The sequence below is a fragment of the Cydia amplana genome, chromosome 8 (assembly GCF_948474715.1).
Source record: "Cydia amplana chromosome 8, ilCydAmpl1.1, whole genome shotgun sequence".
NCBI lineage: Eukaryota > Metazoa > Arthropoda > Insecta > Lepidoptera > Tortricidae > Cydia > Cydia amplana.
The window spans coordinates 7,649,080-7,673,493 of NC_086076.1; the positions used below are offsets into that span (position 1 = coordinate 7,649,080).

At 35.5% G+C, this 24,414-nt stretch overlaps 2 protein-coding genes across 4 annotated transcripts in view; both read left to right on the top strand.

Moving 5' to 3' along the window:
• Positions 1-444: 444 nt before the first annotated feature.
• LOC134650179 (netrin receptor UNC5C-like) overlaps positions 445-24,414 on the top strand; it is a 69,573-nt gene continuing 45,603 nt past the window's right edge. For 2 of the 3 annotated variants that reach the window (XM_063505076.1, XM_063505078.1), the window contains exons 1-2: positions 445-748; positions 11,480-11,562. In XM_063505076.1, the coding sequence (XP_063361146.1) occupies positions 11,499-11,562 (64 nt within the window). In that variant the 5' untranslated portion in view covers positions 445-748; positions 11,480-11,498. Of the gene's footprint in view, positions 749-11,465; positions 11,563-24,414 lie in introns of those variants that run through there. The other variant, XM_063505077.1, reaches the window with a different exon arrangement.
• On the top strand, positions 8,320-8,649 carry LOC134650431 (uncharacterized). The gene has a single exon (XM_063505386.1). It carries the CDS (start codon positions 8,320-8,322, stop codon positions 8,647-8,649), a length of 330 nt encoding a protein of 109 aa, XP_063361456.1.

Below are 24,414 nucleotides of genomic sequence, written 5' to 3' on the forward strand. Positions count from 1 at the left end.
TGTGCAATATTGTCCGCCCCGAGATCCCGAGATGATGTGGAAATAATGCGGAAGAATATAAAACGCAATATTCCGCTCGCGGAACGAAGCTCGCATTTCATCCAATTTCAAACGTCTCAGACGAGATTTTAATCTAAAAATCTTTTTCCAAGTTAGTTCCATCAATCCGGCCTGTCTTTAACTTTATTGTGGTTATTTTTAAAGATGTCACCCGCAATCTTGGTTTCAGTTTTTTCTGGCACGTCGTTTTGGCCCTTGACATGCTTTAACACTTAACGTGCGCTTTTTCTGTGCTTCGTTCATGTAGCCATATGCGTCATTAAAATCTTCTATGACTCCAAAAAGATCAAAAGTTATCTCGGTCCGAAGTGGTTCTCCCTGCGCCCCGGTGTCCTGTCTCCCCTCCCGCTCCGTTCCCTGTTCCCCTTTGGTTGGAGGCGGTTGCCGATTCAGTCGTGCCGCGACTTTGGTGCGCGTCGGGCGTCGAGCTTATTAGCACGTTCCTGACGTAACCGCAAATTTGTGAAAATAGTTTTCGTTAGTGTCATTTGCATACGTGAAGTGAAAACTTGTTTTTTCAATTTCGTAGCCGTGCGGTGTGGATACTATTCTAGTATTCGCGTATTATATTACTGGACTGTATTTAGTGGAAGTGACAGATTAATTTGTTTTGATAATTGTGTTGTGAACTCTGGATTTTGACTCTATGTTTTGAGTGGACCTGGGTTAATTTTTACCATTAATTTTGGTACGTATTAATTACATGCGCGGAAATAATTTACTTACCTACTCTAAAGTTGTATTTTATATTATGGAGAGAATATAGTTACATAAGCTAAAAAACACATTTATTAATAATTTAGGAGTAGTAATCTGTTATACACAGTAATAACCAAAAGCTTATCATTTTGGTTTAATTAGGTATATTCTAGAGAACTGACATTAATTAATAACATTAATTAAACAACTACTTTAACTTATTAACGGTAAATTGTTGTAGGTACGAGGAACCGAGTTTGTAACATTGTATTTTAATATACCTATACCGTAACTTATGACACATGTAATAACTTGTGACAAGTTCCTTCGTAGAGCAATTTTATTCTTATTTTAGTTTTTACATTTTAGTCCTGCCTATTTTGGTAGCCCAAGACGACGGGTACGGTTACGGGTTTTAAAAAATGTGTAAAAAATTTAAAATTTAATACTCAAATAATTTAACTAAAACAAAATGAGTTGTCTGAAAATGATTATCCTTAATATTTCATGCACACAGACAAAGTGTGTTAAAATTAAAAAAAAAACGGCCAAGTGCGAGTCGGACTCGCGTTCCAAGGGTTCCGTACATTAAGTCCGACTCACGCTTGACTGCACATTTCTAATAGGTTTTCGTATCATCTATAGGTAAAGAACTATTTTGTGTATTTTTTTCAAAATTTCAGACCCTGTAGTTTCGGAGATAAGGGGGGGTAGTCATTTTTTTGCCTATTTTCTTGAATAACTGCTAAACTATTTATCCTAAAATTATTAAAAAAAAAAATTTCAGATTCTTACAATGAGCTCTTTCATTTGATATATAACACGATATAGTTTGAAAAACTTTATTTTTTAATTTTCTCATTTACCCCCCAAAAATGGCCTCTATATTTAGGTACGGGACCCTAAAAATTGTCAACGTATTATTTTTTTGCTATTTTGTAAATACCAAGTAAATACACGGTGTTTTTTTTTTCAAAGTCCGTTAATTTCAAGGGTGCATTCGTGAGCATTAAAAAACACAACGTGTATAGTTTTACACTACCTATTCTTGATTTTGAAATGTCTCGGAAATATTTTGTTTATTTTGCCTGTAGCTATTTAATTGAAAATATTCGGTTTTGAAAATCCGACGATGTCCCTGAATAGTTAGACTGCAATAGGTAAGGGTGTAATCTACAAAACTAGCATAATATTATTTATTTTATTTTATTTTATTTTAGTCGTATGGCACAAGTACATAAAATATAGAAGATTATTATATTTATAGTATGTATTTTATAAATATGTGGTAGTTTATTTATATATTTTATTTATTTATGTAGTTTATAAGTATAATTTGCTTTTTTAATTCACTCAATTATTGATATATTTTCTCTATCTGCACCAATTGTATTAGGTAGGTATCTCTGTTTGGCCCTATTGTTGACTGGTAGAGAATGCCATTTGGCATTAAGTCCGCCATTTGTACATTGTTGTATATATTTTGTGCAATTAAGTTTAAATAAATAAATAATCTAGATGAAAAAGTAGGTACCTACTAGGCAATGAGGACTGAAGTTTTCAATTATTCAAAAACATATTAGAAAAACTAACCGGAGAAACATAATTACCTACTACCACGATAGCACCTACCAGATGCAATGTTTTCGTACGTATCTATTGGCTTTACTATCATTGAAAAATATACGAACAGTGTCAAGATATTTAGGAGCAAGTTGGTAGTTACCACAAATATCATGTCAATCACCTACAGGTAGATAGTTAGGCACCGATTGTTTAACTTGCTTGTAATAAAATATATTGATCATTCCTTTCAGTTATTTTTATCAGGATGCACATAAACTCAGTTATCTACTTATAAGTTTTGGGTGTTCTTTCTTTGCTTGTAACCGCGATGCATTTCTTCCGATAAAAGAGATTTATGACTCGTTACAGCTGTCACTGTGATATCATGGAGTCACGGAGTTATCATGTTTGGAGACAATACGTTTCTGGCCGGGTTCTGTACTTGTAGGTACCTACCTACATTTATGAAAATGTCTAAGTACACGAAACAATAGTCAAGTTTTATATTCCAATAGTTTTGTAATGACTAAATATAATATGTTTTATCAGATAGGCGTTTGGATTTTGTAAGTTTAAACGATGCTATTAGATGCTGTTAACCGATGTTTAATTCGAATTACATACTTATTTAGGTAGGTTAGATAGGTACAGTAAAACGGGGTGAAAAGAGACAAAACTGACATTAAACCTCGATAACGACGATAACATTTTATGCGAACTTAATGTTCCGGCCGTTTGTATTTTAGTTTTTTATGATTTTAGGTACTTCCATTTCATAACTTTAAAGATAAACACAGAAAATTAAGACATCCCACCTCACCCCGTAGTTGGGGTGAGGTGGGATTTCATACAAAGGTGATTTTGGAAAATTGTTGGATCGATTTTTTTTATTATGAATATTACTATAGCTCCATTTTAAATTGGAATACATTATTTTTGTAGCAGTAGCCTTAAAATCCCTTCTCACCCCCCTCTCAAACCTTCTCTCCCCATATAACCCACCTCTCCCCGCGAAACCTACTCACCCCGTTTTACGGTACACGAAACAATAGTCAGGTTTTATATTCCAATAGTTTTGTAATGACTGAATATAATATGCTTTATCAGATAGGCAATTGGATTTTGTAAGTTTAAACGATGCTATGCTGTGAACCGATGCTTAATTCGAATTACTTATTTAGATAGGTACCTAGAGATTATGGCTATGTCTCTTTGTTCGTTTTCTTTCAGCTACTGCTTAAAATAACGATGAGTTACACAATACAGGGTTAATTTAAAAATTATTATTATAGGTATATATCTCATACGTACAAAAAGTAACTTGAATGTAGTAAACCTTTAAAACATCGTTATAACCTGTCCGATTTTCTAAAATTGAGTTCGCCATAGTCTTAGTTAGGTACCTACTTCTACTTTGCTAGCAATGCTCCAGCAACGTCGGCACCCTGATTGCAGCAAATGCCGCATAAAGCAGTCGTTTCAATTGAATTTTTGAAAATACTGGTAATATTGTTGCAATAGTGGACAAATAAGTACATATTACAGTATTTTAGTTTTTCGGTAAATTATTTCATGTATGTAACATATTACATAATCGTTCAAACAAAAAACAAGGAAAAACGACACTCAAACTATGAATGGAACCCTTTTATATGTAGCCTTAAAAAGTTTTACGACTGGCGCAATGGTCTAGGCGGCACCAATTGTTATGGCGGAGACGAAATCTGATAAAAACACAACGACACAAAAGAGCCAAAACGTCTTAAGCGCTACACTTAATTCTGGTGACACGAAACCTGCCCCAAACGGTAAAGATGAACGGTGATCATAATGATGTAGATTATTCAGATTAACCTAAATGGTCGATTGCGTCATTTTTCTTTTCTAACATCAACAATTACTGTTCCCTCCGAAATAGGTTAATGTCATCTCCTATTACAGTATTTTGTCACGTGTCGATGACTAGAGAGATAAGGATTGTAACCAATTTAACTTTTGTAACCTCTGTCTCGACTGTCTCTTTGACGTGAGATCATAGATAAGTTTTCTGTCAAAGTTAATTGGTGTCCTTACCATCCTATAGGTTTTCAAAAACCTATTAATTATTTTACGTGTTTCGTTACTTTTTTCCACGTCACGTCAACCCATACAATATTGTAAGTATCTTCTTATTATATTTTCTTATGATCACTATCATTATTAGTTGTACATCAACCTGACCTTCAAATAAATAACTTATTACTTTCGAGTCGTGAATAGACAACTCAAAGAATATTTTTGAAATCCTTTTCCAATATCGCCTTGAGCATAATGATCAATAATAATTCTTTCATTAGTTATTAATGTTACACCTTTATTAAACAAACTACAAAAACCAACATGACCGGGCAAAAAAATAACTTACAAAGTTTCTTAATTAGTGTGCTATTATGTCCAATTTAGGATTTCTATGGGAAATGAAATGTCAGTCTGTCTGTTAAGCTTCTGCGCGTCATCGTCACGGTTGATGCGATATTGTTTTTTTGCGGTTCAGCCTTTCCTTTTAGATCTGTTAGCATTTCTTGTATCTAGTTTTTTTGTGAACAAATTCCCGGATTAAACATTTTTATTAAACCGTTAATGGTCTCATGGTAAAATTGTTATTTGTTTAGCGAAGAATAATTTAATTTCAACCGTCATTATGTTTCCAATATAGATCTCCTTTTAAAAAATCTCTTATACATATTACCCGCGATATCGTCACGAGCGCGCGTGAAAGACGTTAGGAAAATAGTATATATGTCGGCGGCCGATCGTAAGATCAGGCAGATCGTAATGTTCCTGTGTAATAATGTTTTGACGATAGTGACATTAAACCAATATATAGGTAGGATAGGTTCGTTAGGTTGCTTTAGATGCCCGAAGGGCAAACTGCCCAGAAATAGGAGCCCCGCGTAGCGGGGCTCCGTCGACTAAGGGAACGGGTCAAACATTTTCACATTTCACGATATGCCTAGGAATTTCACGATATGCCTGATCTTACGATCGGCCACCGACATATACAATTCGTCACTTATTCAGAAACCTGAAAGGCTTGTAAAGGTTGCAAGTTTGGCGACCGCACCCCCGGAATGCCGTAAATATTAGTTGATAAGCTTGTTTCACATAAATTATTGGTCCCTGAGGTATTTAACACAATTCATTTATCGCTATAAATTGCCCAATACCTGGCTTAATTACTTGAACAGTCGGTCAAGGTTATACCGAGCCCTAACCTATTAACTAGCAGATCGCTATAGGCCAGATAAAACGGTTTTCATGACATATACGACCTTAACTATAATTGGAATGCAGTAGAGAGCTCCACATTACCACAGGTAGTAAACCTTGGAAATAAAGCTCCTTTTTTAGTTTTAATACGTGTAAGTGTGGATCACGCGCGGAAAAAGTTACAATAGCCCTTTGCTAGTTGGCCAAGGTTTAGTATTAATCAATATGTGTATTAAGTACCTACATTGAATTGATATTACCTTACCATTGAATTGATATAACAGATTGCTTAAAAATCTAAGAAGATGAAGGGCAGAAGAGCAATTAAAATGCCATTATACGGAAAGAAAACAGTATATAAATATGTATGCATTGGTAAATTACGTTTATTACTACGAGTAGGATATGCAAAAGTACATTTTTATTTGTATAATAAAGGTCCAATCTAACTGTTTGATAGGAGGTGAGAATTTTCACTCTACATAAATTAGAAAAGCAAACTAGTTGGCATAGGTTCAGTTATATCTGACGAAGCTAGCAGAAAGCAGACTGCTGGACGAGGCGCATGCGTATTCGATTACAAGTCTTAAGATGTTACTGTCAACTGTCAAGGAGTGGCAGAATGCAAGATACAACGAGTTTGCATTTATGTTTAATCTGCATAAGCTTATAGATAAATACTTGTACCAATACGTACTTACTAACGGGTCTGTTTTTTATTTACACTGGCATGGGCTATTCTTGATTGCGATTAATTTTATCTCAAGCAAAAATTTAACCCAAACAATCTCAAATTTATTAATTCTGATAACACAATAAACCGTAAATGCACAATCGCAAAAATGATTAGGTATATTATTATTAATAAGTATATTGTACTAAGAGTGTGAAGCGCTGGTGGCCTAGCGGAAAGAGCGTGCGACTTCAATCCGGAGGTCGCGGGTTCGAACCCCGGCTCGTACCAATGAGTTTTTAGGAACTTATGTACGAAATATGATTTGATATTTACCAGTCGCTTTTCGGTGAAGGAAGACATCGTGAGGAAACCGGACTAATCCCAATACGGGCCTAGTTTACCCTCTGGGTTGGAAGGTCAGATGGCAGTCGCTTTCGTAAAAACTAGTGCCCACGCCAATTACTGGGATTAGTTGCCAAGCGGACCCCAGGCTCCCATGAGCCGTGGCAAAATGCCGGGACAACGCGAGGAAGATGATGATATTGTACTATGAGTCTATTCTGTTCCACTGCTGGGCAAATACCTGTCACTCTTCCAATTTATAAAAATGAATTTCCTTGCAAATACATATATGATATAACCGTTTATGCTTAAGGTGACAGTCCATTACCAACGACAGCTGCACTACTGTCAATTTTATTATGGAAATTGACAGTAACAGCGACGCGTTCAGTACCAGTAGTGCAGCTGCGGTCAGAAATGGAATGTTACCCTTATGAGTCACGAAAAGTCAATCTCTCAATATGCATAATCTCAAATTACGTTAATCGCCAAAGTTTAAGAACAAAACAAACTCTGAAGCCTAACAATGAAGTCAAACAGTATATTCGATCGAAGAGAAAACAGCCGAGTTTGCAAAACGAATTACTGTTTGTTTAACTATCATTACGTCATAAATTCAGTGTAAACGGAAAACATATGGAGTTATTTTATAATTAGGATTGCAAACAAGGGGTTTAACTCAATGTTTTGGTATGTGACATATATCTAGGTACTAGAACCAGTCTTAAAACTGAGGTATATGTAGGAAGTGTACATGGAAGCGTTCCTACTAAAAATCAATGAAAATGGCTGTAGGTCATTGGGCACTTAAAGTACTAAGTTTTGTTTGAGAAATTGTTGTCCATTGTCTACGCCTTGACAAACACTGAGTCCCAAGTCTTAAATACCTTGAACTTGTAGTGCCGTGAATATACAATGTATACATGTGAATAGGCAATGAAGAAAAGTCAGGGGGAGTTTGAAAGCATGAGAAATAATAATTATTAAATTTATCGATTAAATTTGTTCTACGGAGTCAAAGCTTCGATTTATAGATGATAGAGGTAACTAAAATACAACTATGATTACGTGTAATTCAAATACCTATTTATTTAAAAAACCAACACTCATTAATAATAATAAAAATCTCGTATTTACATGACCTGGTATTATAAATATAGGCTATATTCCATCAGCTTTTGAGTGTAATCGTCCCTTCGTTGCTCAAGTTTTTTTTTAGTTTCACAGCAACTTAATATGTTTTTTGAAGTTAAAAAGCCGTCTCAGACGACTCCAGCTGCAATCTAGATGCGTTGCATCAGGCGAAGACAAAAGCGGCTGGAATTTATCTGCTTGCTATCGCGCCGTCGCCGATCGTAAGTCTGCGGGACGCCTTATTGTGCCTTACGGGACTTTGGAAATAGAGGGAGCAGCCTTAGTCAAATTTAAAGAATTGACACGATACTCGCATTTTCCATAAAAGTGCAGTTGAGAGTGAGTGTAAAGGCTTCGTCACACAGGCGCGTTTTCCGGGCGGCGCGTGTGCGGGGCGCGAGCGTTTTATATGTAAAAGCGGCGCACCCCACTCACGCGCCGCCCGGAAAACGCGCCTGTGTGACAAAGCCTTAAATGTTACAAAGTTTTTTCGGTATTTGGCAAGTTTTCATCCAGAAATCAGCATGATGATGACGTGTACCTACAATGGGTATTATAAATTATAATTATTATGAAACGTAGAACTTCAGGAAATGCTCCAAGACCTGAGCAACGCAAGCCTTCAAGTTGGACTTCAAATGAATCGAACCAAGACTCAAGTGATGACCAACAGCAAGAACCGTACGGTTATGGTTGCGGTAGACGGGCAGACTAAACACTATGTTGACGAGTATATTTACTTGGGCCAGTTAGTCTCTTTCAGCAACAGGCAAGACAAAGAAATCGAGCGCCGTGTCGAAAACGCCTGGAAGAGCTACTGGTCCATGAAAGAGCTGATGAAGGGTAGCCTTCCATTGTCACTGAAGCGAAAACTCGTCGACATGTGTATCCTGCCCATCCTTACCTACGGTGCTCAAACATAGTCACTCACAGAAAGTCAGAAGTCCAAGTTGAAGGTTTGCCAACGGGCTATAGAGCGCAGCATTTTAGGCGTGAAGAGGACCGATCGTATCCGGAATACCACGCTGCGCGCAAAAACCCGTATTGCCGATGTCGGCGAGAAGACTGCTAGGCTCAAATGGGACTGGGCTGGTCACGTCTGCCGCATGCATCCAGACAGATGGGTTAGTGTAGCTACCAAGTGGATGCCAGAAGAAGAGCGCGGACGCGGCAGGCCCAGACGGAGATGGCGGGACGACCTAGACACCTTCCTCAGTAACTGGCCAGAGCAGGCGCTATGTCGAGAGTCGTGGAAGATAAGGGGAGAGGCCTTTGCCCAGCAGTGGGACACTATTATAGGCTAGCAAAAAAAAATTATGAAACGTCCCTGTCATCGTAAGGAATATGCTTTTAAATAGGAACGATTATATGCATCGCTGTACTTAATAACGGTTGCATGAACAACATGAGAGAGACCTTTTTTTTTTTACCAAAACCCTCATTTCAAGTGGAAGAAATTAAAATGGGAATATCTGAGAAAGGGGGTTAAAGTTTTTGTATGTTTCACTTATCATTTCATGAATGATGATTTATCACTCTGCATTATTTGAAATTATTTAGCATTTAAAACGTTAAAATTGTTGCTCAGTCAACAGTATAGCTTATACGGTAAAAGAAACCCCAATTCTTTTTGATGTATACTACTCTAAACTTTAACTAGGCATCGTAAGAACATTTTATTAACCTTTATACGTATGACTAGCGACCCGCCCCGGCTTCGTACGGGTTAACAAATAATACATAAACCTTCCTTCAAAATCCGTTGCGTAGTTTTAAAGATCTAAGCATACATACAGCTAGACAGATAGCGGGAAGCGACTTTGTTTTATACTATGTAGTGATGTGCCTAGTTCCACTTTAGTTCTCCCTTAACGTGTGTATATTTTAATCAATAAATCTCCACTGCTCCTGTATGCCGTGGCTGGTTACTTACAGCCACGAAGCTTTGTTTTATCTGAGATAAGGCAGCTTCCGCTCTTATCGGGGTGCTTACAAAGCTTCGTTGTTTAATGATCACTCATGTTACATCGACGTAAGTGATTGCATCGCTTTTGCGAGCTTTTACACGTTATTTCACGGTAATTGGAAAATATGTTTTAAAAGATGACTAAAAAACCATTGATTTAAAATATAACGGTATTAATCGTGCCAACAAGAGACTAATAATATATAATATGCTAAGTAGCGAGCGAGATACTAAAATAATAGGACGATATGTAACACTTACAAAGAATATGACCGGATTATTAATACAGCCATGTGATAAATAATAGTTTATTGGTGATAAAAACTAAATCTAACGAATGTGTTATTCCATCTTAAAAGAAATTGTCTTTAACCTAAAACAGACGTAATATCATACCTATTTCGAAACTAATACCACCGAAATTCGAAAATAACAAATCTTGAAATGCGCTTAAAGTTCGTAAACTAATTAAAGGAGATATCCTTTCAGAATTCCCACTAAAACTTATGCCACGTCCTACAAATAACCTTGAACAAACCCATTTCGAATGCATTAAAACGCGTTTAAAACGACCGTCCTATTTTGTTTATTTTTTGTTCAAACCCATTTATAACCCGTACCCTAAAGACGTATTAGTTACGGTCCCATGCCATACAAGCTCCATATGAAATGCCGTTAAAAGTCCCAACACCGTTTGACAAAAGAACAGACGAGGTGAACTCTTAGAGATAATTTCGTAGTTTTCTCATACATTGCTCGTTCGAGAAATCGTTTATGAAAATCAATGTGAGCATTCAGTAATGTAAATTCAAAATGGTTTTGGGTTTAGCTCATTGAAAGCTTAATAATAATATTATATCCGATGATATAAAGAAGAGGTCAGAATGTATAGACAAGTCAGAATACAACTACTTCGTACTATGAAAATGATTTATATACATTTTTATAACATAAACAAATAATTTATTTCAAATAGTTAGTAATTATAAAACATCATAATTCAATTAAAAAACAGAAACTTAACTAAAACTAAAATAATCTAAACTAAGCACTACAAAGTATGTGCAGAGCTATATATGTGCTTGGTCCGACTTTAGCATAACACCTGTAAAAAATATACGCAGTGCCATAGTTTATACAAAACTAAAGGTATTCCATATTTAAAATCCAGTAACAAAATAATGGAGGCATTCGTGCGGGCATGCTATCTCTCCATTCATTCGAGAACCATTTCCGAACTGGCGAATTGGAATAAAAAAAATACGGAATAAGACTGAGTAGTGGTGTGTAAAGTGGTGATAAATTTTCTTTGGATTGACGTAAAGGTGGTAAAAAAGCCACAAATATATTGCACTTCGCAAATTAGATTCTTAGGTAACTCAAAAACACAGTAACTTATACCTATACCTACAGCCTTTGTTAGGTAGTTGTTCATCGGTTTCTATTATAAGAAGACAGCCTTGGTCAACCATAAAACCTTTCGGAAACGTCTGTATAAAGCGGTAGAGGTACCGACATTTATTTCAAGAGTTATTAATTAGTTATCCAATCACTATCTAGGTACGTATTATCGGCGAAATCGTGCAATACGTTGTTTTTCAATAAAACAAACCCTACTAGTGCTTTATTAATCTTAGGACGACATTCCGAAACTAATCTACACTTGCTTCAACAAAACCTAACGGCCACTTCCACACATTAAACACACAAATATCAAATATTGGTCGTCCAACCCTTGATCAAATATTGGTCAGCTTTCCCGTGCTCAAACAGCGTTATTGTTTTAGGTGATGCGCGCGCGGTGAGATGGCGTGGAGGGGGATACTCCTCGTGCTATGGGTGGTCGGTGTCGCGGCTGACGGGAAACATGGTAAGTTTTTTTTTTCTTCTATATATTGCAACTCTATTAAGCAAAGCGGCTTAGGCCAGCAGGGAAAACATAGCGCGTTTGGACAAGCTAAAAAAAGAAAAATCTTGAACCGCTAGCGTGCTTTGTGAAGTTCGGAAATGTTTGGTTTTCCGCTACATACTCGAGTATTCGTTTCGCAATTTTCACTGTTAGTATTAGTTCACGTGGCCTGCCTACTATTCAATTGACAACTCTGAAATTGTGAACTGATTACTGATTAGTGACGTAAAATGTTTTATATAGAATACATCAAGAGTAGTACAAGCACGCTTGAGGAACGTACCTCATATTCATAACATAACTACCTATAGTTAATCCGTATTTGAATGTGCTAACTTTTAATTTACGTCTAATTATATAATTAATATGTATTCGTATTGAAGTACGTTAAAATTAGAAAGTTATAATTAATTTGTAATTTTAAGTTATATTAAATAATATTTCATTCAATCGTAGTAATTTCCTAATATCACTTAGTAAACGTCTGGTATTTTTGGAGTCAACTAAACCTGTGCTAGTTTAACGATGGTTCCTATGTGTTTTTCTAAGTCAAAACGACCTAAAGTGTAGTTAAATGTTAAAAATAACTTAAGTGGTCTTAAGCTCGATAAAAAAAGTTTTTAGAGCGTGCGAAAAAAAACCTTAAAGAATATAGACTTGGCACCTAATCTTGAATCAGATATCAACAAAAAGCTGTCGTCGGCTTTCAAACTGTTAGGGGGCTCCGATAAAAAGGTTAAGTAGGCATTGAGTAGGTAGCTCAGGTTCCGTCAGTGGATATGTTTGTTCCGTTATGTCACTCGTATGAAGTGGATAGGTACCTAAGGGTCATTAGAGATGCTCATAAGTTTGATTACTTGGATATATCGGTAGGTTTTAAACGATTACTTTTAGTTTCTCTCCGTTGCGCCATCAACAGCAGACATTTTCATTGGTTTATTGAACGCGTTTTCTTACTGATATGTTGCTATTTGTTGTGTTGCTAAAACGATAAAAATGAAAGTAATTTTTTCGGGTATCATACTAACACATTAAGATGCTAACTTTTCGGAGCGTACTTGTTTGATATTCAGTAGTCGATTTTGAGATGGTTGTTTTGTGGAACCCTAACGACATTGGAAAGGGCGATACAAGCACGAAGCAAAAAACCTTTCGTCACGAAAAGGGCTTCAACACGACGCCATCGCAATCAGAACGCCGCGGTAAAAAAATCTATTAACGTAACTGTTTAGTACGTGTACGGGCGAGAGAAATATACGGACGTTTGTACTAAGGCACCTCTTTATCGTTTATATAATGAGTTGTAATGGTACCTTTACGTTTACTAGGTATGTGTTGGTCAGTTGGTCATTACATGACGCTTTCTTGAGAATTTTAGACTGTTATAAGCATGGACCTAGAATATTACGGACGGACTGTCACCTAAGCCAGACTGGGACACTGCAATGGCGGACGGTTTGAATGTGTGCGTGTAGACAAGTGTTACCATGTAACACAAATTCTCCCCTAATGGTGAAACAATTATTTTTAATATCGTCCTTGTTTTCAAATAAAAAAATTAGGACAGTTTTACGTTAGACAATAAAAAAGGTGTGTACGTATCTGATTTTATAGGTCTTGAAAATGCGCAATATTGCACAATTACTTTGTGCAAACATTATTTTCAATACCTAATGATATTTAGCATCGTAATGAAATCAGTTCGTCATGTTTTTTTAATTTATACATTTAACTTGAAACATATCTGGTTTTCAACATTAAAATAATAATACATAACAAACAAACGTTAACTATCAAACATGCATGTAAGCGTCTAATCTCCTTAGTATCGGGAAATTACCATACCGATCTAGTTTGAAATGCACAATCAATAATTTAACCATTTACCTAAATGATCTCTTAATACATAATGATTTAATAAGAAGGGTATCAATTACCCTACTTTCGGGAAATTACCCTATTCATGTTACTGGTCACACTCCTGTTTTGCAGTTTGATAATTTATAAACAACAAATTATCGTGATTTTACGTACTAATTGATAAACTTAAGTATGAAAAGTTATTCCGTGACTTTTTTTCTTTCGATCGGTACAATTCTAGCAGGATTTAACTACGCATGCCGGCATATTTTATATTTTTAACCGACTTCTAAATCTAAAAGGAGGAGGTTATCAATTCGGTTGTATGTTTTTTTTTATTTTTTTTATTTTTTTTTTTATGTTTGTTACTCCATATCTCCGTCATTACTGGACCGATTTTGAAAATTCTTTTTTTGATTGTATGTATATGCATACAGATTGGTCCCGTTTTTGTCAAAACCCAGTTCTGATGATGGGATCCATGAGGAATCGAGGGAACTCCTCAAATCTTAAAGGCATACATATAGTGATTTTTGTGTTTTTATCAACAAATCAAGCATATACATTCAGAAACGTGACATTTGATGAAGTGGAACTGCTGATGATGATCAGAACAGAACTCTTCAACGACGCATAGTTCACGGTTGGCGATTTGTCCTCTTCGTTATGTTTGTTAAGCAAGTTAAGTTTTTAAGTCACATTTTTGTCAAGCTCGAGTTCTGATGATGGGATCCATGAGGAATCGAGGGAACTCCTCAAATCTTAAAGGTGTGCGTATAGAGATTTTTGTATTTTCATCAGAAAATCAAGCATTTTTATTAAAAACTGTCGCATTTGATGAAGTGGAACTGCTGATGATATCAGAACAGAACTCTTCAACGACCCATAGTTCACGTTTGGCGATTTGTCCTCTTCGTTATGTTTGTTAAGCAAGTTTAGTTTTTAAGCCACATTTCTGTCAAGCTCGAGTTCTGATGATGAGATCCATAAGGAATCGAGGGAACTCCTCAAATCTTAAAGGCATACATATAGTGATTGTTGTGTTTTAATCAACAAATCAAGCATATACATTTAAAATGTAACATTTGAGGAAGTGTAACTGCTGATGATGACCAGAACGAAACTCTTTAACGACGCATAGCTCGCGTTTGGCGATTTTTTCTTTTCGTTATGTTTGTTAAGCAAGTTAGGTTTTTAAGCCATATTTATGTCAAGCTCAAGTTCTGAACATGGGATCCATGAGAAATCGAGGGAACTCCTCAAATCTTAAAGGCACACGTATAGAATTTTCTGTATTTTCATCATAAAATAATACATTAACATTAAAAACTGTCGCATTTGATGAACTGGAACTGCTGATGATGATCAGAACAGAACTCTTCAACGACGCATAGTTACATGTTTGGTGATTTCGAATTTCGACTTTGACTTGGACTGCGACCCGGACTCGGATCCAGATCCGGACTCGTACCCGGATCCGGTTCGGACCCGGACCCGGACCTGGACTCGGATTCGGACTCGGACCTGGACTAGACCCGGACTCGGACCCGGACTCGGACACAGACCCGGACCTTGACCCGGAAAACCACTATGATACCTAAACTAAATAAACCACTATGATTACCTACCATAAAATGTAGGTATAAAGTATGATGAGGCCAAACCCCTCCCGCTCAAACCCCCGTACACCGCACCGCATGCGCCGTTAAGTGGGTTAGGTTAGGTTTGAACTGCTATCCTCACAGAACCGAACAAAAGTGGGTTAGGTTAGGTTAGAACTGCGAGCCTTACAGAAACGAAATGCTTCCTTTTCTACATAGCGCACCATCTACAAAAATCTTTCACCGGGCCGCATAGAAGTCGGTTTTTTTTTCTTAAAAATTATTCTTCGACATGTTTACTTCAATGACGTTTCGATTCGTCTGACGGCAAACTGGTGGATGTGGGCTGTCAATGTGTGTGTGTCACGCGTAAATACTATGAAACTGGTGGATGTTGGAATCACAGTTGTGTTGTAAGCGAAACTCTGTCCGTAATATTATAGGTTCATGGTTATAAGTTGCATTCCAAGTAACTAGCTATTCGAAAAAAGATTATTGGGTGCGTTTCTAATACGGCCATCCGTCGTATACGATTTGACTAGTACAGTTTTAAATATGCACAGCGTCCTGAAGGCCTAGCCAATACGACAATCGTTGATAGAAAACGCCAATCGATACTTAAATAATGTATGGAAATATTTATGTGATTTTTCGTGGCATCTGTCATCCTGATACATTTTTTTTCTTTTCGTTCGGCGTTTGTCATCTTGGCTAGTTGGTCTATTTGCAGAAAGCTTTAACTACTAGAGTTAGAACAAGAAAAATCTGCAGCGATTTTGATAGCCCACGCAGTGCAAGTGTTATTAATACGTCATAATTTCATAGAAGTTTGACGTTTAAAAAATGGTCTAATTCTAATTGAATTCATAAACTTCAGATATGTTACCTATGTGTGTGTGTCGTTGGGCCTCATCAGCTTATCGTCAGCGGACACATTCCATCATCTTGCTTGCTTGCTTGCTCGCTTGTTATAAATCTTATATTAGGTATATGACATTAAGTAGATTAAAACCTAATGGAGTATATTTTTGAGCAAGAAGTTTTAATGATGCACTACCTAAAAAATTCAACCATTCGTTGCACAAATTAACATTAAATTTATTAAACATTTCGCACAGTATTCTCATACTGACCGCAAAAAGAGGTAACATTATAAATTCATAATAAACAACGACGTCGTAAAGGGACTTTACCTTAACAAAAATGTCCTGCTGTTTATACATTACATTAACAAGGTGCAAAAAGCCCAGTTCTAAAATTACTGCCTTTGAGTTCCCGACAAATTCTCACCCCAGGAAAAACACAAAGACGGACTCGCCTACAAAAACACGTAACTCGATATAACCACGTTACCTTTGCAGTTGGAACACATCACAAGAATCCTATACGGTGCTTTATCTGAACAGATCCTCAGAGTCTGATATTGACTGAACATCAAATGATACTTAGATCGTTTCACAAATTAGTCACAACAGAGGATTCTGGTAACAGACAACGACGAGTCTGAATTTGAAGAATGAATAACGTTCACTGTAGAATAGCTTTTGTAGGGCATATGAGTCCTTATAGTCACGTACGGAATTTGCCCACCTGAATATTTAAGTTGGTGGTCGTACAAAGCATCGAGTGCCAGTCAAGAGGTTCCCAAACAAGATAATCCCTTTGTTGGGTTATAATGGCGTCTCGCGGGAGTCCTTTGCCATTATTTCTGTTTCATTCACGCGGGCAGCTGCCAAGTTTCCTATTTCTCCAATGGCAGTTCGATTTGTGCATTAGAAAAGATTTTGCACTTGTCGTTTTTTTAGTCTCGTGGTTGCTTAACGTCTATTAAATGTATTCCGCTATTTCTTTATAAGTATTTATCGAACGAATATCCAGAACAGAATAACTAGATATCCAGTTTTTGGTTTTTTAAACTTAACAAATGTGCATTACCAAGTATACCAACTCATTTTATGAATTAAGTCCATTCATAAATAGGGTATGCTGTTTTACAGCTGGGTGTACATATACCATAGATAAGATTTTAAAACATCTCTATTATTACTAATTACTAAACTATATAACATATACCTAAGCTATCAAATACAGTTCACAGTGCAATAAATGTAATCTATCTTATTGATGTAATTAAATTACATACTTAATTTATTCATACTTAAAAATTGCGCTAATGAGTTACACCTATCGTTTACGTTTCATAACATAGGTATTTGGTATTGTGAATTAAGAATTAAAAATAAAGGAAAGTTTATCTACTAAGATTTTCCTAAATGAGCAACCTGAGAGGCACAGCTCACACAGCATGATACTATTTTATTTATTTAACATTATAATTAAAAACTAGTTATTATGATTTAACTGTCCGTAGATTATTAAAAGTACCTTAATCTACATTCGTCAGACTGTTTCGATCGCAGTCTCGAGCACTGGTTCAATTTTTTTTATTTATATTTATATATGAACATTATCCTCATATTTCAAAATCTGTACTGCATTTGAAAGTCTTTCGCCAGAACCCACCACACCAATTTAATTAGAGCTCATCTTATTCATTTTTTGCTTCTCAAACTCAAGTTTTACTGGTAGCTTCAATCTTTTAAAGTGGCTAGTTACTTCATTAGCCGGGTATTCGTCGACCGCACGGGCTAACATGATAACAATTGCCGTTTCCTGGATTTACGCAGGGTAGTATTTACGATAATCCGATTTAAAACTTTTCTGTGGTAATATATCTAATAAGGGAGCTTTTTAAGTGAGGATATATTTTCTCTCCTCACCTCTTGCCACCTATAATTTTTCCGAAGTCTAAGCATAAATACATTTTCATGGGTTGAAAAGCTTTTTAGCTTACATAAAATTCATAGGCGTGGTCATAGTAAAACTTTGACACTATCTTTAATTTAGGACTCGTGGGTAAATGTTTTAAAAATTAATATGCCAGAATAAACCTTAGAATCTTAGATATTTTTAAAATCAAACATTTGAGAAATACACGAACCGCCTAACTACAGTTATGTGCCCAAGAACCTTAAAGTACAGGAAGCTGCAGAGTTAAGTGACCCCCCTGCAAACTATTTTCTATGCAGGGGGGTCACTTAACTCTGCAGCTTACTGTTATGTACATCTACCATGAATTCCGCCGTTCGGTTGGTGTCAATCCGAACATTGCTGCACGTTTTTGCTGACCACTTCAATCTGAAGACCGCGGGTACTTCTTTTCATACTTCATTAGCTTTCTTTTTGACGGTATCCTAACAGAGACGTTCGTAGATATAGAGTTACTCTTTGTTACAATGAAAGCTAGAAGTTTTTTTTTATTTACGAGGATCTACTAATACAGCTGGATGTTATTTTTTTATTTGCCTACCGAGGTAAAACCAGACAATGGACAAACAACACGAATAGTTGGCCTTAATGCCTGGCATAAGTCCGCCTTTTGTACTATAAGGTTTTTCTTTTTTGCAATAAAGATTAAATTAATTAATTAATATATAATTGGCCTTAAAAGCGTACGAGTTTTTCCCATCAAGTACCTACGCAACTCTAAACCAAATTATCCAACAACTAAATCAGCTTATGTCTAAATATAAACAAGAACAACTATTAAGCCCATCTAATCCACCAAATCGACATGTTTGAGAGCAACATTCAAAACTGACATAAAATATCCTTAAATAAACACCTTAATGTGCCATAAACTGCCTTAAGAGCGTTTAATCGTCCACCCACTAATGCAGTGGCGGGTCTAAGCGCGTATGCCCTTACATATCACGCACCATGTTGGTAACATAAAACTCAAATAAAGGTAGATAGTGAAAATAATGTAGACGTTAGAATAATTTCCATATAAATAAGTACTAAAACACAGGTATCTTTCCTTTCTTTTCCATAATAAATAAACTGTATGTTTATACGGTGTGTAAATATTTTAGATTTTCCGTCGCAATAAGGTATGATACACTGAAAATATTAATCATATTTTTTTCCCAATATCCTTGGGTCGCGTCGAACATTATGAACCGTGATTACCTTTTGTGTTGTTTTCGTGCTCCCTATATTTCGACGCAGTTACATGCATCTATCATGCAACAACACAAAAGGTATCCCGGTCGATATAAGTCTAGTGAAACTAACCGTGAAGCATTCAAAACTGTTATCCTTGGGTCGCTATTTTAAGTTAGATGAAAAAGAGGATGTTCGAATAGAGAATTCAAAATATAAATAGATAAAGTTATTAAAAACAACAACAACTTTAAATTATTACGACACAAGATTGATACATCAAATGAGATTAATGACCTTTTGTCTACCTCAATTTGGCCCGCACTATAGTTCAAGCTTTTAACTCCCCAAGTTAAGTGCATTTACGAGTAAGTGCATCAAGCAGTCTGAATGCACAGAACGTTTTATTGCATCTTCGTTGAACAGATTTATCAGAAATGTGTTTGTGATTTATTTATAACTCATTTCGAAAGGTATGAAAGTGCAAATTTTTAGATAAGTAACACTTTTTTTTGTTTTAAGACACATTAATAATATATTGTAATAGGATCAGCATAATGTGTATATAAAATAATGTAATTTAAAAAAATGGCATTGCTTATCGAACATTTCATGGTATACCTCTCGTGCTCGTCCATTACTAATTCGAAGTATCATTAAGTCTCCTAAAAAGCAATAAGAACACAGTTTGTACCATTTAATTTAAACCTATAAATTAGAATTTTGAAGACAAACATATCAACTTGGCATACTATAAAATTATCAACTTTCGAAACCAAACTTCAAGAGGAAATGGGTTTTCACACTTCCTCCAATCGGAAATCAAAATACATACTAACAACATGAACCACTTTACGAGCCCGTCGGTCGACTTCCAAACTTACCAATTTACGAAGCACATCCGATGAATCATCCTAAAAACTTGGCCTGCGCCCTGCCGTGCAAAACCTCTTATAAACTTCGAGTTTCAAACAGATGCGTCGATGCTCAATATCTGGTCAGTCAGTTCGGTTAGTAGAGACTTCGAAACTGTAATCGACTTAAATAGAAACGATCTTATGCTATTACAGATAGAGTTGTATTTTCTATAATGTTTAAATGCAATTGAACTCGACTGTACTTTTTATCATTGAACGGTTAAGGGTCACTTAGTGGGTGCATATGTTTTAGTGCACTGATAAGGAAGTGATGTAAGCGTATTAGATGTGTTTGAATAAGTGTGTTTTTATTATGACTACATATTATTACCGATGTTCCCCATTGTGCTGTTATATGTTTATCATATTCATTAATCAGATCGAATTCGAACTCATATACAGTAAAACCCGCTTAATACGATCACGTTTAATACGATTTCTCGCATAATACGCCATTTTACGACGGTCCCTGCAACTTTAGGCCTGTTTTCATACATTATTTCACGGTTAATACGACTCGCGTCCCGTTTAATACGCCATCTAAAATTATATATTACTTATCCGTCCCGTTACGCACCATCTGCACGTTTGTGTTTTTGACATAACCGTCGTATTGTTATGCAATACGCCGTTAGCCAACATTTTTTATGTGTTTATTACCTACAGTTTTTGGTTTTGTCTAATAAATTTTGTCGGGTCCTTATCGGCGTAAGAATGCGATGCCATCTGCTTGACCGTTATGGACCACGGAGTGCAAGCTATCGCTCTCAGATTTATTTGCAGGCAGTTATTAGTTACTTTACTCCACGACTTTCTACTTGAGCCTAATATCGTTAGTGTTCTTAGATTACCTGCCTAAACTTAGATTTCATTCGCTCATTATCACCGTTATTATAGTTTTTTTGTTCACGCTTAATACGATTTCTCATTTAAGACGCTCTTTTTGCTAGGTCCCCTCAGAATCGTCTTAAGCGGGTTCTACTGTAGTTTATTACTGTTATTAATGTTATTATGTAATGGTATTCCATTACATAATAACATTAATAACAGTACAATAATATAAGTCACTTACATATTGATTCTCATAATGCTACATGAGTAGTACGTACCTATTAATATTCTCACATTTGTGGCAAACTATGCATTATACAGTAACATGCTTAATCAATACGGAAGTCTAAAGAACATCGATGTTTTAATGGGTTAATCAACTGCTTGTCATTTGTTCCTATACGGTAAATTTTACTGGGTCACCATTTCTAATCATGCATTTACAGGAAAATTCATCAACCGTGCATCTTTCTAATTATAGACATAGTCGACTTAGTAGATGGCTTACATTCCTTAAACTATTTTTTATTTGTACTCTGTACACATTAAACCTGAGCGAGTCTAATAATGTGTCCTTTAAAAAGCGTTTAACATTACTTTGTACGCCAATGGCTCGTAACTTCTCCAGCAAAAACGACTACAATCCTAGCCCCGTCGTAAAGGACATTGATTAAGCACTATCTAGTACAAATGCACTAAATAGAATCGATTGGATTAATTATTCCAATGGCCGCCAGAATGACAGCGGTCCCTTTTAAAGCTAAGTACGGGATGTCACCAATTCAAGTTTGTTTTTAGAAGTAGTGATGTTACGTTTTAAAGTATTGACGGACGTGAATTTATAATAGCGTAACTTTTTTTTCTTTTAGAGTTAAAACACAGCCTATCCAAATAAAGAAGCCAGGCACTATTTCCGAAAAAAATCCCTCTCAGTTACAACTAATTAACTTATTATTTTGTCGCACAAAAATATAGTCACATCGTCACTCATGACTACTTGTCATATGTCAGTCATGACTACTAAGTCAAAGTACTTTTAAATTCTGTTTTGTTTTCATTCCTTACCTTCTTTTAATTAAGCACAGCAATTAATAGAAAAAATAGACCTATTATAATAAATAATGTTGAATAAAATATATTATTAATGGTAATTAATAATAAATTAATATGCTCTTCCTTCTCTACATAACTCGTTAAAGTATCGATATTAATCACAGCACTACTCATTAGTAGAATTCGGCCATTCATCAGACGAAACATACTTCACCTCTGTCGTGGCGATAAGGAATTTCTCCATTTACATTAATTTTGTTTAGCGCGTGGTATTTTAAACTAAGAAAATATTTTAGTTTAGAATTATTCAACTGTTTTTGTCGACTAAAATACCGATGTTTTCATTGGACGAAATATAGCCTGATGAGTTTTTAGCTGCTGTGATTGTTTGGACAAATGATGTAAGTGATTTGTTATGATTAGTTAATATTGTTATATTACGCTCAATGGCTGTAAAAATGATTAATTTGATATTAACAACAGAAAATAGTGTTTAAATAAGAGTAAGGCTTTTGTTTCAATTATCATTGTTCTATTGTGTCAAAATTCAAAATGACACAACAACTACGTAGGTACCTAATAATAAAGGGACTTAGCCTGCATACGGAAATACATATTATGTAAGTACCTCCTATATATGTTTGTCTGGGAATGCAATTTCTGTCTCTCTTACTCCGCGATGCCTCTTAGAAATGGATGGAGAATAAATTTGCCAAGTAGGCAACTTGGAATTTCATTAAGTTAAATCATGATTATTTTTTGATAAACCATCAAGTCGACTTTCTATTGAGATAAAGTGAGAGTAAAGTGCGATGCATGGGTACTGTACATGTAGGTGGTACCTGTAAGGTTACATGTAACTATTCTATTCCATACCTGTATACTGTCCCCATACATTTAAACCCATCCTGCACAATTCTATTAGCACTATAAATGCACAACATTCAACTACTTACAATTTACAAAAGAGTCGTGACATCGGTAGACACGTTTTGGCGTACAATACGTAACTATTTAACCAAAGAACGTATAGTAGCTAATACGTAAGAAATCTCTGCACTTACTGCATTTTAAATCTAACCACATAACAGTTTAATGAACGTTTTCTTTATTTAATGGCTGTTTGTTAAATTACGCAAAAGCTCCTTGGTCTCAGCTGGTGGTCTAATCTGTGGTCTATCCTCAACGTAGAATGAAGCGGTTAGAGGCAATTAGCGGTTTTATCGATTCAGTACGAAATCCCAAATTTAGCGTCGTCTCGATGTGATTTAAACCTCATTTTAGTATATGGTACCATCTTGTCATGTCAGCGGTTTTAAAAATAAGAAATAGCTAAAACAAATAAAGATTTGTTCTTACCACATTTTAGTATTAAGGGTATCATTGTCAATAACTTAGTTCATATATATTCAAATTCAGATAGACGAAATAAAACCAAATAATTGCGGCTTGGCAAGTTTAACGCGCGAACGCAACCGCATTTTAATTCAATTACAGCTGCAGGTAGTGGTATTTATTATTGTCATTATGTGGCGTCCAATTCAATATAGTATTTTATGCAACCGTTGTTTAAGAGAGGTGAAAAAAGGCGAGTGGCGTCTTTATTAACAATTTGAGGCAAAGCCGAAAATTGTTAATAAAGACGCCACGAGTATTTTTTGACTCGGTTAAACAACGTTGCATACAATACTTTTTCTACGACCAAGCACTTACTTTGAAATAGAATTTTAATTTTAACAAAATATTTTTCATGTCATCTAGTGGTCTTCTACCTACGGTATCTACCTATTTTAGTGAGTTCATGCTTCATCCATTTTAACTTGAAAGACACACTGTTTTTTAACACAAATGTTAAGTTTTTTTTCGACATCCACAATAACCACATTCAAGAAATAGCAAAGAATGGGGGTATTGATGAATGAAATGAATGAGAGAATTTATTAAATTAAAAAAAAAACATATCTATGGTTCATTTATTTGTCACAGATAACATTTAAAATAAGATTGGCAACAATATATTTCATACAATATTTTTAAGTGGTCATTACACGAAGTATCGAAAAAGAGACAAAAAGATACTGCGTGTATGCACAAATGCTTTTTTGAGGAATAGACTAAAGACTTATCTTGAAAACTATAAGGTAGGGTTTTAAAGATGTGTGCACGACCCTTTAAATGACAAATAAAAGTACGGGGGTAGAAAAAAACATTTATTTATCTCAATTGTGAAACAGTTCACTAAAGGTAGTACATAAATAAAACAAAATAAATACATATACCTAAGTTACTTTATACAAAATTAAATTTCATATATCATAGGATGCTTTACAAACTCTTTTGTTTTTAAGACACTGACCCACGATCTACAGGAAAATATATAAAAAAACTAAAAAGCTTTATTTAATTAAAGATGTATGTATATTTATTATACCTAAATATGTACCTATTTTGTCCATTGCCTACATATTGACGTAGATATCTGTCCAAATATACTAACAACTCTAACCGTGTGACTTTTCAAGCGTACAAAAACAAAAAACTACCTT